The 17,207-nt window shown below is 34.8% G+C and overlaps 2 protein-coding genes across 4 annotated transcripts; one reads left to right on the top strand and one right to left on the bottom strand.

The window, feature by feature from the left end:
* Positions 1-3,871: 3,871 nt before the first annotated feature.
* Positions 3,872-8,159, bottom strand: LOC143452273 (uronyl 2-sulfotransferase-like). Of its 2 annotated transcripts, none has more exons than XM_076953175.1 (8): positions 8,028-8,159; positions 6,582-6,808; positions 6,179-6,252; positions 5,910-6,066; positions 5,199-5,305; positions 4,964-5,083; positions 4,756-4,796; positions 3,872-4,614 (listed from the first exon to the last, which is right to left on the bottom strand). In XM_076953175.1, exons 1-8 carry the CDS (start codon positions 8,146-8,148, stop codon positions 4,430-4,432), a joined length of 1,032 nt encoding a protein of 343 aa, XP_076809290.1. In that variant the 5' UTR covers positions 8,149-8,159; the 3' UTR covers positions 3,872-4,429. The 2 variants fall into 2 exon arrangements, with proteins under 2 accessions (XP_076809290.1, XP_076809289.1); XM_076953174.1 differs by having other exon boundaries at positions 6,147-6,226.
* Positions 8,160-11,524: 3,365 nt separating this feature from the next.
* LOC143452637 (universal stress protein YxiE-like) lies at positions 11,525-16,319 on the top strand. 2 transcript variants are annotated; one of them, XM_076953681.1, is made up of 5 exons: positions 11,525-11,706; positions 12,965-13,054; positions 14,950-15,056; positions 15,543-15,752; positions 15,930-16,319. In XM_076953681.1, the coding sequence occupies exons 1-4, from the start codon at positions 11,652-11,654 to the stop codon at positions 15,747-15,749; spliced, it is 459 nt and encodes a 152-aa protein (XP_076809796.1). In that variant the 5' UTR covers positions 11,525-11,651; the 3' UTR covers positions 15,750-15,752; positions 15,930-16,319. The 2 variants fall into 2 exon arrangements, with proteins under 2 accessions (XP_076809796.1, XP_076809794.1); XM_076953679.1 differs by having other exon boundaries at positions 11,526-11,706; positions 15,543-16,319.
* Positions 16,320-17,207: the final 888 nt, after the last annotated feature.

Here is a 17,207-nt window from a genome sequence, read left to right as displayed (position 1 = left end):
AAAAAGACAGAATCAATAGTGCAGACCATATATGGTTATCAACACAGCAGTTGCAAAACTGATAAAACAATACAGTTCAATGAAACTAGTGACAAAATAATAAGTGGCGTTAAAATGCAGGTGCACGGTGTACGTTAATATAATATGTCCAAATAGATTTTTATACGACTGACACCTCCTTTTTCAAACCTTTGTTTTTTAAATAAACCTTTAAAGCAAAAATACATATAAAACACTCCTATTTAGCACCTTTTGAAAACGCCATTTAATTCTCCCAATTATTTGCAATATTGGCAGACGTGGTGCATGTATTATTGCCAACGTACTTTGCATTTTTCGCAAACAAAGGGATATACCAATATTTCATAGACTAATCAGAGACAACGCAACAGGCTAACAGCCTACATATATACAAACCTTCGTATTCTAGTCTGGCATGACAAAAAAAATGATTTACTCAAAGATCCTATCGCCTTAGTGCAAATTTGTTCTAAAAAAATATCTACTAAAACCAAGGAATCAATCCCAATCCAAAATGCATCAAACAAGAATAAGAGACAGCTTCTTACAATGGTGTATGAGTCAAGTCTAAGGTCGGTTTAGGCCACTGCAAGCAATGCAAGCAATGCAAGCAATGCAAGCAATGCAAGCAATGCAAGCAATGCAAGCAATGCAAGCAATGCAAGCAATGCAAGCAATGCAAGCAATGCAAGCAATGCGACTGCATTGCTTAGCACCAAAAGAAAAATAACAATTTAGATTTTATTTTGTGCAAATCAAAGTGTTATTTTTCAGTTTGTTCTACAAACAACTTCGTTTTGGTGAAAATGTATTACAAAGTAAAGCTTTAATGGTCGAGCTAATTTGCAAAGAGTTGACATTTGGTTTATGTTATCATTTTTACTAGATTAACCGCGCTTGCTAAGGCTGTGGCGCTATTCGAATCAGCAGATTTGTTTGGTCTACTTTGCTTTACTCTTGAGGAACTGTTACATCACAGCTTTTTTCTATCACCTCCTTTAAATGGGTCTCCCTTACTTTTGCACTCCCATATCAGGATCGAGTATTGAGGAATTATTACGTCATACCATTTTTATATTAGCCTACTTCATAACTCTATAACATTCAGGCCTTATAGAAAGTTACATTTAAGTCGGAGAGCAAAAGTACAAGAGACCCACTTTAACTTCACATGACAATCTAAGGGTAAAAATAACATTATAAAAACCGAATCATTATATTTCCCATTTTCTAGCTAACCTATAAGCCTGGTAAGTACATAAAAGGTAAGCGCACAAGACTTGGCAAAGCCAACTTTCTGATCAGAAGACAAAAATCCGGAAGTTTTGTTCCCAACAAAAGCGAACTGTGGTGTGATTGGTTGAAAAATCTCGACAGCTGAATTTGCCTACAAATTTACTTAACTCATAGAGGTATTATAAAACTTCACCATATTAATTATCTATTTTTTACATGACTCGGGATGTATTACTATAATAAACCTATTTGGAATCTCTATATTTATCTGTGTGTAATATTCAGAGGTGGGTGTTCGGTACATTGAAAATACCGTCGGCAATGGTACCGCTACTTGGCAAAAATATAACAACAATTCATTTTGTTAAACATATAGTAGGCCATATAGTATATTTGAAAAACTATTTTGACTTGTGAGGGTATCTCAACGTAATTTACCTTAATTTATTTACTTTAATTATTTATCTGACTATATTGTTGCTTGCGGTTAGAATACTCTAACCTTTTGTCTGCCGAATGGTTTTATTATTACAACAGAGTTAGCTCACAAGAAAAGGTTTTTATTATAGGTGCTGTACGCTTTCTCAATGTTACGAATAATCAAGAACACAAGTAATACTACTGCTTATAAGATGTCTTATGAGTTGCAATCACCATGGCTAGCTTGGACCAAGCTTAGACAACTCATCTGTTGATTTCGGTGATTAACTAAGCAAACTCTCTTTCTCTCTCTCTCTCTCTCTCTCTCTCTCTCTCTCTCTCTCTCTCTCTGCTCGTTGGAAGAAGTGCGAGCTTATAAAACGTGAAAGTGATGGGAGTTAAAATGTTCGACATGAAAAACGCAGCAAGTCGTAGCAGGTGCAGCGAACGAAACAATGTTTTGACAATGTGAGATATATATAGCTATATATATACGAAGCTGACACTTTGAGACAAAGATAAATAATTATGATATAAATCAGTGTTAGCGCTAAGAAGCGGGCATATCCAATAAAAACTTATCAGCACAGATGCTGGAAAACAACCTGTTGAAGTGTTGATCAAAAAGCAATTTCATAAACTTCAATCAATAACTAGAAAACAATTTTGCAAGAAATGATGTAATGGTATTAAAAATACCACCCAGGCCGCTACAAATCAATATACCCAGTAGGAAACACCACACATCGTTTACATAGTTTTTAATTACGTTATCGGTACAACTACAAATAAGTTACATATAATTGTTTACAATGCAAGGTTATATGTGTTTTAATAAGTCACCATAAAAACCAGGTGACTGCTTGTTGACATGTCGAAACAATTTTTCAAACAATATTTTGGTATAAGACAACAAACGTATAAATAGGTTCAGGTCATACAGTAAAAATTTCTCAATAAGACTGTCTGGCAAGATGAGGTAACAAGAGAAAACGATAAATCAAAGTCAATATCTTTTACTGCCCGAAAAGACTCTTTTGAACAGTGCAAATAAACAAACTCAAAAAAATATAAAAATTTTTCAAATGGATATTTCAAACTATTTTGTTTGTACTCCAACATTTTGATTAAATTGCCACGTGGTTTGTTACTCTGCAAGTGCGAAGCCAAACTACGACATGCCATGAATTTTTGACAATTTTAGGGATGCCATATCCAAACAAATATTCTATAATTTCATTCACATAGAGGTCTAATTTGCCTACTTGTAGACCACAAGTTGTGGTATTAACTTATCTTCTACGTTTTTGTTTATGATATTGGTGAACAATATCCAATGACATTTGTGGATATGCGTTATTAATTGGAGAATCATTACAAAAATATAAATTTGCTTGACCATAAAAACAAGCATACTTTTTATTGCAATTTCTGCATTGCTTGTTTAGTCAAAACTCTCCGACTATTTTGCAAAGTTTCTTTTCCAAATTTTGAGAGGGAATATTCTTTCGCAAGTACGCATATATTTCTTAGCAATTGTTTTTCTACACTCAAAACATTGTTTAATTTATTTTCGAAATCATGTTGTAATAACTCTTCTATTAACCTTTTATCATACAGTTCAGAGATCAGATCAGAGTACAGATCTTCATACAGTTCAGTCAAACTCTCCGCCATATCTCTTAAAAGTAAACCTGTAGCATATTGTAGGTAGTACCAATGTAAAATAGTTTTTTTCATGTTTCGAACTACAAAGATAAATAAATTAAACGATGGTCTAGGCCTAGAGTCCTAGACTATCTTAAAATGTGGTTTCTACATATAACCAACACTTGCCAGTTTAGCCCAGCCTAACATTTCCGTCAATATTTCCATGTTTGCATGCTCTTCTGTTCAGCAAAAAGAATTTCCGCACTAGTTTACCACATTCCGCTAATACCTTTTCCTGTCCCACAGGTGCTACGAATATACTGCTTATTCATGCGTGACAGGAGAAGCAAAATAAAATAAAGAAACAAAGCGACGATAAGCGTGTTCCATGTTTTAGTATCATATGGTTTTATAGTAGCCTATCTCCACGACTTAACCATAAATGTGCTTCCGGGTTGTAAGAAAGCTACTTGTTGTCATTCACCTATGTATGTCATAATATATCATTCATGAAAATGGTATTTGGAAAAGTGTTAGCCTATAATGCAAGTTTATTTTATAAGCGTGACGTTTATTAGCCAATAAAAAACAGCAATGCAACATTATGCTTTTTTACACGAGGAAGTTATCAACGACAACTAAACAAATGACGCTCCTATCTTGTAGCTTAAAATCTGGTGAAGTTTTACAAATGCAGCAATGCTGTTGCAATGTTCCGTTACTAAGCGACAAGCTCTGCTTATAAACTCAAACTTCATCTAAAAAGCTCTCAAACTAACTTATGGCAAAGGCAAACATGTTATTATAACTGCGCTATAACGTAGCATGCTTAATTGTTATTTAGAAATGGCTATATAGGTCTAATCTCCAGAAAAAAATGTTAATTCAAATTCATTTCCAAATCGTATATTGGCTTTGTATCACTAAAAACACTTCTTGCCCAAATCTTTAATAATATTAAGTAAGGATTGATTGAGGAGTAGCCTATTAGAGTCTTGAGGTAATAAAGTGTTCCAATGGCTTTTCACGGCCGCACAAAATTATCTTTCTTACTTTGGTGTCGTCGTACAGTTATCATTTATTAACTACACTAATGTAAATGTCATGTTGTTGTGCTGTCGTTGTCATCATTTATCATCTTTAGTTCTCGTAGTCTGTTCAGTTGTTCATAAAATCTTTTTTTCACAAATTCATAAAATTCTATTTCTGTTTTTAAAGCTATTTTGAGAACTTTTTTCACATTTTCGGAAGGTTCTTTGCGATTGGAAGATTTTGAAAGATTTTTCTCTGGAAATAAATTCAGATTGCTGTTCACATTCGTACAACATTGGGCGAAGTTTCGTTTTATAGAAATTACCAATGTACTAAGGTAGCCTATAGGCTACAATATTATTTTAAATTGGGATAGATGCAGCTTTTGCAACTCACCTGGAGAAATTTGAAACTTTTTCCAAGAACCTTCAAAGTATCTGTTGAAAAAATGGGAAATTATTTCATTAGGCTACCATGACAACATTCTTCAGTGTTGTAGGCAGTTATACAATAAAACTTTTTTAAATTTTTTTGCGGAAATTTGACAATTCCTAATTTACACAATATTAGCCTACAAACTTGCTATACATAGCAACCCGCAAACCTGGGGAGCAGCTTTTCAAAAACTTTAAAAGTGTTAGGAAAATCTTCTACTAAACCCACAACAAGGTAGTGTTTTTGAATATTTTCAATAGATCGTTCTACAGCAAAACGACTCAAAGTGCTGCAAATGTAGAGAAGGTTAAATGCAAATCTTGTTTTCTCTCTATAACTGAAATAAAAGATATCATTTTTGTCTTTGAACGTTTGGTGCTGAAACTTACGATTACAAACATTACCCGCATTTTGGGTTGAAATGATCTCCACAGAAAAACATCATCATTGGTTTATAAAGTTCAACTTCAAAGCATTTGGTCACATTGGTCAATACACACTCTTCCAAAGTCTAGTGAAATGAACAGTATACGGTTGTCAATGCTACTGAATTACAATAGCGATGATGTAAAAAGTATTAGCACTCTGTTAATGAAAAAAACAATAGCTTAGCATTTTTTTGTTATTATTAACCAGAGTCATAACTAAATTATCAAATTTGAGTCATTTAACTCGATTTAGGTCGTATTTTTAGGACAAAAGTGATCCGAGCCGGTTTTAGTCATTTGGTAGGCTAATTAAGGTTCAAATCAATTCGAGTCAACTCACACCTGAAACAAGGCTATATAAAACGCAGAATACGACACAACGAAAGGTTACTTTGTGTCGCTGCGCTGAATTCAATAAAACTGACTCGAGTCAAATCAAGTCATTTTAAATATGTTTACTGTTGACTCAACTGAATCCTTTGAAAAAAGAAACTCGAGTCGGACTCTGTCAAGCCTTTGACTCAATTAATTACGACTCTGCACTTAACTTTTATAAGGTCATTAGAAACAATTTAAGCATTGTAATTGGGTTGTTACATCCATCCTGTTACCTATCAACAACATATATACTAAAATTCTAAAACTCCTATACTGTACTTGAAGGAAATGATATGAGTAGCCACCTACCGTATTCATTCTTTTCAAAGAGATGGGCCATTTTGGCCATAGTACGTTGCTTTTCTCTGTTTTTTTGAAGCCATATCTTGCGTAATAATAACGAGATATAAACCTATCAACCGGATTCCTTATTATGTTGATATAAATGGGATTGCGAAGACCAAATCTAGAACGTTTAAACTTTTTTTAACAATAAAGTCTACAGAAAATCTGATCTCCATTTAAATGTTAATAAAGGTTACTTACTCTGAAAAATTTACGAAATAAAAATGACGTACAAATACAGTATCCCGGGGAAGAGACAAGATTCTTTCCGCAAATTCTTTCTGAATAGCAAATTCTGAATATTTTTCTGGACAAGATAACGTCTTGTAATAATATAAATTTGTTATTAACTTTACTTAATTTCAATGTACAGCAAAATTATTTGGCAAAGCTATTGATAGTGCACCGGCAAAAGTCATATAGCTTACGTTCGAACTTCGAAGCTATATTTCACAGTTTCATAACGAATAGCAACCAAAATCTTCCATTTTATATAAACCTAATTTCAGTTGAACCCTAAATAGCTAAAATCAACCTTTTGCACTTCTATAACGTAACCGTGTAGCTGTAACCTATCTTTAAAAACAAGCTGTGTGACCTGCTTGCGGTAAAATAGTAACTTTCAAAATATTTTACCCGCTCCTGCTTATTAAATTCCATTTGAATCAACGGCATGCTTTCCGTTGAAACGTGGAAGTGATTTATCAATTGCATCATCTTCAATGTCCATGTCATAGTGGTGCTAGCACACTTGGAGACGCGGTTGTAGATAACCAGGGTGTCATTTTTAACTTCGGTCATTAACGGATATGACGTACCAATATAGGCTGAAGCAAATGGCCTGACATCATCTGTTCCGATATCTAAAGGAATATGCAAACTAAAACCAAAATATTATACCGAAAAGCATGCTACAACAGGCTTGTTGACTTACAGCCTACGTTGGAACCCGATGATGTTTAGATTTTAAGAGTTGGAAGCAGTTGTTCTTTTCGAAGCTCGCTCACAATAAATTGTAATGATATGAAGCTCTTCCGGAAATGAAAACAGTACCTTGCAAAGGCGTCGGCGGAGTACTTAAAAAATTGGTACCCACTACCACTTTAGTACACTACACTACATGTTATGTTAAGATATTAAAACGTTTCGCTTTAGTGGGGCATTAAATCCATGTCGAAGTTTAAAGCAATTGTACTTTGGAAATAAAAAATGGTACTCACGTGTGTACTGCTCGTATACACGCTGTGAGCGCCTTTGCCGTGGTAAAATGGTCACCAATTAGTCTAATTTTCCGAAAGCTAAACTACCAACCTGCTATAAGCTCTACTTATTATGCAGTTTGTAACGTCAAGGTTGTTGTAACCAAGCCTTTTTTCTGGCTTGAATTGAACTCACGACAAGGGTCAGGTCGATCAACGCTTTTAAGTTTTAACTTAAAAAACATTTCTGACGTCACACACGCGTAGCGATTGTCTCAAAATTAGTCTGGCTGATACTCTTTTCAGAGAAGTGTAATTTTTTAGACAAACGTACGAGTTTCTTACCTAAATTTAGATTGGAATCTAATCAAATCGTCAAATCGTCATTTGTCGAATCAAATCGAGTCAAGGCGAGTCAATCAATCGAGTCATTTAGGAAGCATGACTTGAGTCACGAGAAAATGTGAATGCGAAATGTGAAATAATGTGAGTCACGGTAGTCAGGGAAAAATGGAAAACGGAATGATGTAGGACATGGAATGATTGTGCACTTAACCAAACAAACAAACAATTACCCCCGAAATCATTCACAGACAAAATTTCTAATGGTACATAACGTTTATTGTGGTGTGGAAGTAAAGTTACAAAAAATATAAGCTAACATGTTCCAGTCCACCCGGCAGTGTATTTACAGTAAACTGTTTCACAATTTAACAGAAATCCAGTTTTAATAAAACACCCGTTTTCGAATCTGTTTATTTTCTGCTAAACAAGTCTACAACTATACATGCTTTTGATCTGAAAAGTTTAAGTAAAGCAGTGTAGCCTATGGGCTTATGTTTTAAACATTTTCCTCTTTCAACACGCATATATGTAAACTTACCTGTAGACTCATGTCTTGTTGGCTGCTTGTTGTATAAATACGTCCCATTTTGCCAAGCAAACAAAATTCCCACAGAAGTTAACGCGACTAACATAAAAAGTGTCCACTTAAGGAATTTCATTCCAAGTGCCATTTCCTACAAAAAATCAGCTTCCTTTTGTTAAAACATTGCAAACTTTCTCAGTTGAAAACAAAACTTAACGTGGTTAACATTGCCCGCCCTACAAGAACTGCCCTGCCCCACAGAAAAAACACCACAAACAAACAGAGGCATTTGTCTCGGTCACGATCAATCCATGGAGAGAAGAATATTGTACTCGTAGCTATTTAGAAAGCCTATGCTGCACTAAACCTTACTACTTTTGCTTTGTATTGTAAACTTCTAATGTTAGAATCGCATTTGAATGTCCGTCTCTCAATTTCAATTCGGCTTTTGAGTTTTCGAAGTCAAAAAGCAAATGTTAAGGAAGTAATAACGTCTCTGCGATGGAATACTGTGCTGCTATGAAGTCCTTTTAATGACAGTCGTTTTATAAACCAGCAACCAGCAACCAGCAACCAGCAACCAGCAACCAGCAATTTATTATTGTCATTATTGTCTGTTGATACAAGCAACCTATAAGCAAGCGTTTATTGCAGTCTTTGTAAAAAGCCTTTAGGAACAACTGGTATATTCTCGACTTTTGTTAAAAATTGATTTTGTTTTACCCATGTGGCTACGAATTATGTTTTGGTGCGTGGTATACTGTGTATTTGGATGCTGCTTAAAACTATACATTCACAAACACTGAAACACAAACAGCTCACGTAAACTCACATGCAACATGCAATAAGTTATATTATAGTAAAATATTAATAACAATAATTAAATGCTGTTCACATGCAATTTCCGAGGTTTTTCAGTTGATCGAATGTTTCAAAGCAAACTTCATATCGGTTACGAGGTTGCTGACGCATGAATTGGAAATCGATCTTCTCAACACAAACAATTTATCTAAGAAACATTGAACAAAACTGTTGACTACATTGTAGCAAAATAGAAAAACAGTCTTAAATGCTTCCCATCATACATGCAAACTGCATGTGCTGCTATTAGTTATTACTTCCTCTAGATTTCCTATTGCAGTAAACTAACCCGTAACGATACCGCCCATTAAGTTAACGACAATTCGCTTGTAATAGTAAGCTACACTTCCCGGAAAAGTTTCTATGTTTTAGTAACATTCAAGTTTGCCTATGTCGATATTTATTGGCAATTACAGTATAGTTACATCGGCACCATTTTTTGACCTCCAGATTTACTCTCTTTGAATAAAACGCCACTTTCGTACAGAATGCTGTATGCATTCAATATATTACGTATGCAACAGCAATATTCAGCTCCAAAAAATAATCTTTTCATTGCGATTTTTACAACATGTAAAGCGGTAGAGCAAATTGAATTTTTGACATGGACTTATGAAGTAGGCGAAGACGTCTTTTATTTTTGAAATTATTTGCAAGTTCTACAGCACATGACGTCTCACAACCTGTTTAAATTTGAGGTAGCTAGTATATAAGCCTATGCTGTCTTTCAAAGCTAATCCTTTGAAGTGATAATGTACATGCAGGCTTGAAAAGTGGTTCATCCAAACTTGGGCCAGGAGCTGTTTGGCTTGAATGAAGAGCCTGGGATCATTGTTGTCCTGTTTACTTATATGAGGAACAGGTGAAGCAAGTGCAAAATTTGCTCTATGAGATACATGCTTTATTCAAAAAATTTAAATATTTAGATAGATGAAGATGAATCCGATACAGTTTATTGGATTCGTCAATCCATTTTCCGGAGAACTGCATGAGATGCTCTTCGACTTAATTCAAAGCTTGAACATCATAAATGACAAACATTTACGCTTCTTATTGTGTTGGGAACAGACGGCTGGAATCCGTATTCAAAAAGCTGTAGCCTAATGGCAATACACGGACATCAAACGTTTAGTTGTTAAGAACAACAATCACGAAACATCTGAGACTTAGAGTTGTATATTTCTTCGGCCACATCAAGCCGAAAGGAAAAGTAGAAAGATCTTGCAACGATTGTAAAATATGTCGATACGAGGAGTACATAAAGAACTCTCTGGGATAAACTCAGAAAACATTCTAAAAATGCGACTGGCACTAAACCTAAAAACAGCTTCATAGATTTACCTAAAGCGACTTTGGTATCGACTGGTTGCCAACGCATCGATACAGCGTATGGCATTTGATTATGACGATGATAATCAGTTAAAGAATCAGGTTTGCATCAACATAGCTTGTATCACATTTTAGCCAGTGATGAAAACAAATTTCGATGGTGGTAACACAAGTCAAGTCACAGTCTGCAAACGCCGTTTTGTGCTAATATTAGGTCAAAATTACTCTTGGTTTGTAAAGCGGTTACGCGATAAAATAAGAAAAATATTATAATTATATATTATAATTATTATTTTATAATTATTATTATATTATAAATAAAAGGGGACAAACTTGGTGTTATATGCGTTGGCAGTTACATTTCCAACTGCGATAAACTATGATAATTGTTCAAAAGTTGAGAGAACATAGGCTATTTCTCCATCCCCTCTGAAACGAGGTCCCTGCACACAAGTACACAACAAACCGCCCTGAAGCCTGAGTATTAGCGTCTTCTTAAAGTCTTATTCTAGCTATTGCAGTGCAGCCGGTACAAATGAATTTCTCGATTGTATTACTTTGAAGAACAGCTTTTGACTTATGAAGGTTTCTTAATGTAATTTACTTGTTGAATTATTTGACTCCATTGTTGCGTGGGGTTAGAATACTCTAACCTTTTGTCGGCCGAAAGGCTTTAATATTACAACAAAAATAGCTCACAAGAAAAGTTTTGTATTATAGGTGCTGTACACTTTCTCAATATTACGAATAACCAAGAACATAAGTAATACTACTGCTTATAAGATGTCTTATGAATTGCAATCACCATGACTAGCTTGAACCATTGCGCAGCCTGGCGGTCTTAGCGAATCAACTACGAACGAAGTGAACCGAAATAAAAAACAAATACTAATAATATCATAAAGAACTTTTAATTTTACAATATTATATTATGGGCATCTGAAAACCACTACTACAGTGTCTTAAAAAATCATATTCCATTGCCATGTTGTAGGTAATATGAATAATTAATTCTGACCTCATTTGGCGCATTCATATGGCTATGCTCGGGGACAGACACTTGCTCCCCCAGGTTACGACTCTAATAGTTCCCTTGAACTTTCGACATTTGGTTAATCGAGAAATCGCTACGTTCCCGATAATTTTAATGCAATATTTTTGTGTAACTTTTACAATAACGTTTTTCGAAGTAATTACTGTTTTGCTCTCAAGTTTCCCTTTCTGCTATTTATTTTACGAAAAAACAGAATTTTATAAGATTTTTAAATTATACGCCTGAGTGGTTTGGTAAGCAGAGGCGTAGTTCAATAGGTTCAATATTATTTTTGATCAGATCTAAGTAATTTTATGTTTGAAGTTGTGGATTTGTTCCTGAAGAGCTCCCAAACTTTAATCGGAATTTTCCATTCTCGCCTACAGATCGTGTTATCCCTACAACTAACTTAAAGCATGAAGGTCTTGATTGCTGTTGATCCTAGCGATATTGCGGAGAAAGCCTTTGACTGTAGGTGACATTCTCAATATAGGCCTAGTCCTACTGCACTTCCGCGACAGCCTACATAGCTTAGCTTGCTAATGCTGTATTGATTTACAAATAATTAAGAAATGTTTGCTTGGTTTACCCAAAGCTTAAATAATTTTTAGGCTAAGCAATTAAATGGTGTAAAAATAAGATAATACTTGTATTTTGGGACAAACTTAATTTGTTTAAATATTAATTGGGTCTCGTGCAGAAGTGTGTAACCACAGGATGCATTTGTATTCTAACCCCAGTTACTGAAACTGTGCCAAAAATACTGGTAATAGTGCAGTAGGAATACTAGGCTAATACTGGTATATTTACAAACCTGCTTTGTTCAAATATTAATGATCAGATAGAAGCACGTATTTATAACGATTGCATTAAATTTAATGCTGCAAAAACGGGCAACAAGAAACTATGAATGCAAAAGCAATAACTTTAACACAATGATTTACACTACATGCATGAGACTTAAAAAAGTTCAAGCCCTGACGTCCCTGGCTAGAAGGTACAGCAGTTTTCGACTAGAAATCATGCGTGTAAAGATGCAAGTTTTGGGTGATGCCATGCACTGAAACCATAATTCTTTGTTTATTTATTATAAATTGGCGTTCACACAACCAGTTTTTCTTTATTATAAATTGGTGTGAATGTAATAAATGTAAGTAAAATATTTGGTGAATCTTGTGCGAACAGGTGCCACACTTTCCACTACGGTTCATGCCGAACTATTACATGTTCATGCCAGTTGATTTATAATAAACAAACTAGGAAAAGTTGGTTGCTACTACGCTGACTTCTAATAAATAAACAAAAAATTAAGGTTGCAGTGTATGCCATCTTGACAAAAATGTTTCTTTACACGTACAATTTTGCGTCGCAAATTGCCATACTTCCCTATTGAGCTTATTTGTTATCTTTTGGTGTCAACACGAGTCAGGCTCTTGTTTATCACTGTACTGGAGTTGAAATTTGTGTGTTTGTGCCAAAAAACTTAGTGTGGCCTTATTATGTTTTGTGTGATGTGTGTGCCAGCATGTGTCTTATTTTTGATCGAGTTAATCTGGAATTTGACGAACTTTCAAAATGAGCTGCACATTGCAAAATTTTCAATTCGGTTGATATAGCTCACGAGCAGTGTTTGGCCTAACAGACTAAGAGGATTTATGTAAAGACTATAAGAGAGATTTTCTTAAAACTTAGTGTAACAAAATTTATTCACCATAACTTTTCTGTTCAGGGTATTTTAAAAATATTCACAAGGAAGGAAATGAGGTGTATGTTTGTCATGAAGCTGAACAACCTGACCTACCAACAGTATTTTTTGCAGGTATGTAGATATTTATTTATGTATGTTTATGTATACAAAAATTGTACATTGTAACTTTTTTTCTTTTATGTGGTAGCAAACTAACCTGAAACACTGCCATGTTTGCTAATCTCAATTTAACCCAAATTTATTACCTAGACTACACCCAAACAATGCAATCTTCTGGTGAAACACTCACTTTATTCCACCTAATTAACAAATAACTATTAACTAATAATAATAACTGATAGCTATTGAACATACTACATACAGTTTCCTCATTCAATTGTAAAATGTAAAGTTACAATTTACAACTCATAAATGTATAGTAATTAGTAATACCTACCTGTATATATAACTATTCCAACACCAGAGCCGATCACAGTTTATACCTACTGGTAAATACAGTTGCTTCATCGTTATACGGTAAAATGTTATGACTAATTTAAGTATATATACATGCATGTTTCAGTGTGTTTGATTTGTTTCACTATGTTTGACTTGCGAACTACGTGATAGATATAATGAATCAGTGGTGGACATATCAACTTTTTGGGGTGCTGTCTTTTTCGTCTTACTCTTTGATTTTTATTTCCTCTTGGAAGTAGTCTTAGTGCACAGCACATTGCTGGTACATTACGCAGTCTTTCCTGTGGGTATCATTGGCACTTTTTTTTCTAAAACAAATTCGTATGAATAGCTAAAAGTTGAAGCAAGATCTGAAAATTTGTCTAACTAAAATGCACAACAGTTTGGAAAAAAGCAGTCGAATACATGTTTGAACGCTTCGAAAGGTCTAATGGTCTTCACCGAGATGTGCATAAAACCATTTTTGATATTCTTGTTTGAGAATAAAGCTATTCATGTAAACAAGATGGTGGTTTTTACTCTGTTGGAAATTTGAAAATCGAAATACCATTTTTGCAGTAGGTACTTCTGTTCTTCCCACTGTACTTCAGGCGTTTTAAACTCAATACATCCAGCAGTATTATTATTTGCAATGAAAAGCATTAGTTTTTGATGTTAAGTTTTTCCATTGACATATAATTTTTGGAAACTGAAACATGTTTTACAGTTTGATAATTTTCGTGTTTTCGTAACGCTTTTTACCTGAATTTCGCACCAATTCCAACATAACTTGTTCTAACATCCTGCTACAAAATACAAAAACTTATATTTTCAAGCCTTACTTTTCAATTTGTGTACTTGTTATGCTGTTGTCTTGTGTAGGTTGCATAAACAGTTTCCCGGAATCCACTTTTCGGATTGGTATGCTGATAATTGTTGTTGTTGTTGGCCCATTGTATTGGTGTTGTTTTTTGTACTACCACATGCATCAGTTCCATTGTTTGCACAATACATATGTACTCGTACATACCACACTATCTGTCATTCACACAATCTTTACAATATATTGTGGTTAGTAGGAAAATGTTTTTGCAGTTAAAATTTGCTGTTACAACTACTGATTGGTTTTGGTAATAGAGTTACTTTGTATTGAGCGCAGTGTTATATTTCAACTATGTATTAGATCACTACAAAGCCAGTGTCATCTTTAGATAGGCAACAAATAGTACTGTGCTGTTTCTGCTTACATCAGCCATGTTGGTGCAATTTTTAATCTTGCATGCCAAAAGTAACAATTGATGCCTGATACTCATTACCTTGTCTGATGATTGGAGGTTAATGGGCCCTGCATTATCAGCTAATATCAACAGCTAAAATTTGAACAACTGATTATTTTCAGCTTGATTAAGCTGCAGGAATTTGCCTTTAGTTCTTTTTAACAGTGTTAGTTCTCGGAAGTTTTTACTGTTTAAATAATAAATCGGCAGGGTTGAATAGCACAATACAACCCTAATGTAATATAACAAAAGTAATTTAAGCCAGAACCTAAACTGTATCTTCTGTTTTAGGAGGGGCTTCTTTTCCTGCAGCTGAAATTGGCCGCATCATGACAGATCACAACAAGAAAAAAAATGAATTGGAAAATACTTACACCATGAAGTGTAAATCATACAAGGTAGCAAAGATGCATGGGTGCAATACTAATAACTATACTGATAGCATTGCGTTATATTACTGTTTCAATCAACCCATCTGTTTATCACATTGATAACATAACATTTTATTTACTATGTCTCAAAATCAGCAAGGTAAAGTTTTGAAATATTAATTTTCAGTCCACTATAGCATTGAGCTGAGAATTTGTCAGTTTGATTTTCATAGCACAAATCGTGGTGTATTTCTACTTGTAATCACATGACATGTACATATACTGTTTGTAACCACTCGATATGTACATATGGTATGTAACTCAACTTAATCTACCACACACCAAAATGGTTTGTTTGGTGAAGTGGTCTTGTCAGATTATATTATCAGTGCTAGCTACTAACTCCTCTTAAAGGTAATAAATACTTGCAGCAATAGCCTTTTTTCCTTGAAATGCTTGTCTGTGGTATAGAAACGGTTAAAATAAAAACTAAATTTTTTGCACATTTTCTAGATCAAGCATCGTATCGACATTGAAACAACGCAGGATAAACCAGGTGTTGCTATTTGCAAGAAAGCTGAGAAGGTCCACGCCAATATGATTGTGATGGGGACAAGGGGTATGGGTGCTATCCGCAGAACCGTTCTTGGATCTGTGAGCGATTACGTTCTCCACCACTCCAAAGTTCCAGTGCTAATATGTCGTGGCCAGGACCAGTAACGTGTTAGTTATTATGTCACCTTAGCAAAATTACTCAACCATATTATTATCATAATAAATTTTACACACCCGCTACTAAATTTCATGTGCTTAGTAATCACTTAATCCCGTTAAAAAGTTTTTAAGCTGTATATTTTTTACTTAGCTACGGTGCAAAATTAATTTTATGCCATATTTTAGATGTGAATGATACTATGTGAAACTGCATGTAAATATTGTCACACAAGCCTACATTTTTGTCAACATCTATTTTTGAACCACTACTTAAAACCTGGTGTACCTTGATTGTGGGACTTCTATGCAGATATTTCAAGAAATGTTTCCTGCATTTCCATATATTGACCAAATCGTAGCAAATTGAGCATTTCAAATACCAATGACCTCCAAAATTTGTGCTGTTGTGAATGTTATCAAGTGATGTTTGTAAAATTTCGTCAAGTTCCCTACTTACTGCTTTGTCTAACTTGTTGTGGATTTTTACTGCTTTGGTGTACTTCTGCCTGCTTGTAATATTGTTAACAGTAGAACGCAAGTTGCAAACGGTTCAGCAAATAAACAGTTTTCAATACTTGTTACTGTGATGATGCAACCCAAACATGAAAGTTTCTACCTTTTCACTTTTCAATTGATTTACCGTTTACACCAAACGGTTTGGCTTAACTTAACTGCAACAGTACACGATGGGAAGCATTTGCTATGAGTATTGACTGTTTGTGAGTGTATTTCTTGTTTGACCAGTCTACAACGAGGTTAGCATCATACTTTTAGCTCAGCGCAGTCAACGATGGAAAACAAACGACAGGAAGTATTATTTTAAGTTTTCACCATACCATTCGACCGAAGTCAGTTAATTTATCAACATGACGCACCATGTGGCTGATGTGACTTTCATTAATACTACATAGTAGGCGATATTAATGAAGGCCAGTCTACCAAGGTTACTTGACCTCGCTCCCCAGGAAATCAGCTCGATTAGCAAACAAATTAAACTAGGACGAACAACCTGAAATGTGTAATTTGGCGACTCGTTATCCTATCACTATGCCCCTTCTACCCAGCTAAGTCACGCCCACCATTTTACGACAGCAACCTCCCGCCAGCGTTTCGGTCGATTTGTTAATTTTAGGCGCCATCCTAAGGAGCATAACCAACGTAGATCTAAAATCTGTTTCGATGCAAATATGCAGGTTAAAATCTATCCGCTTTTGGGTCAAATAATAACAGATTTGATATCTGTTTCTAGGCCATTCGCTTCATTCCCATGGCCGTTTAGTTGTTGGCCTTAAGATGTTAAGCCTGTTCAAGATTATTTACCAAGCTTTTATTGCCCGAGGGTTGCGATACTATAGTCTGCACGTAGGCAAAACTGAAGTGGAAATTGATGTAGATCAGGGGTGTCAAACTCAATCGCACCAGGGGCCAAAACTCAAAACTTATTTAACGCCGCGGGCCGGCAAA

Source organism: Clavelina lepadiformis, chromosome 4 (genome assembly GCF_947623445.1).
Source record: "Clavelina lepadiformis chromosome 4, kaClaLepa1.1, whole genome shotgun sequence".
Lineage (NCBI taxonomy): Eukaryota > Metazoa > Chordata > Ascidiacea > Aplousobranchia > Clavelinidae > Clavelina > Clavelina lepadiformis.
The sequence above is the reverse complement of the archived record's forward strand: the minus strand, read 5'-3'. Positions and strand labels throughout refer to the sequence as shown.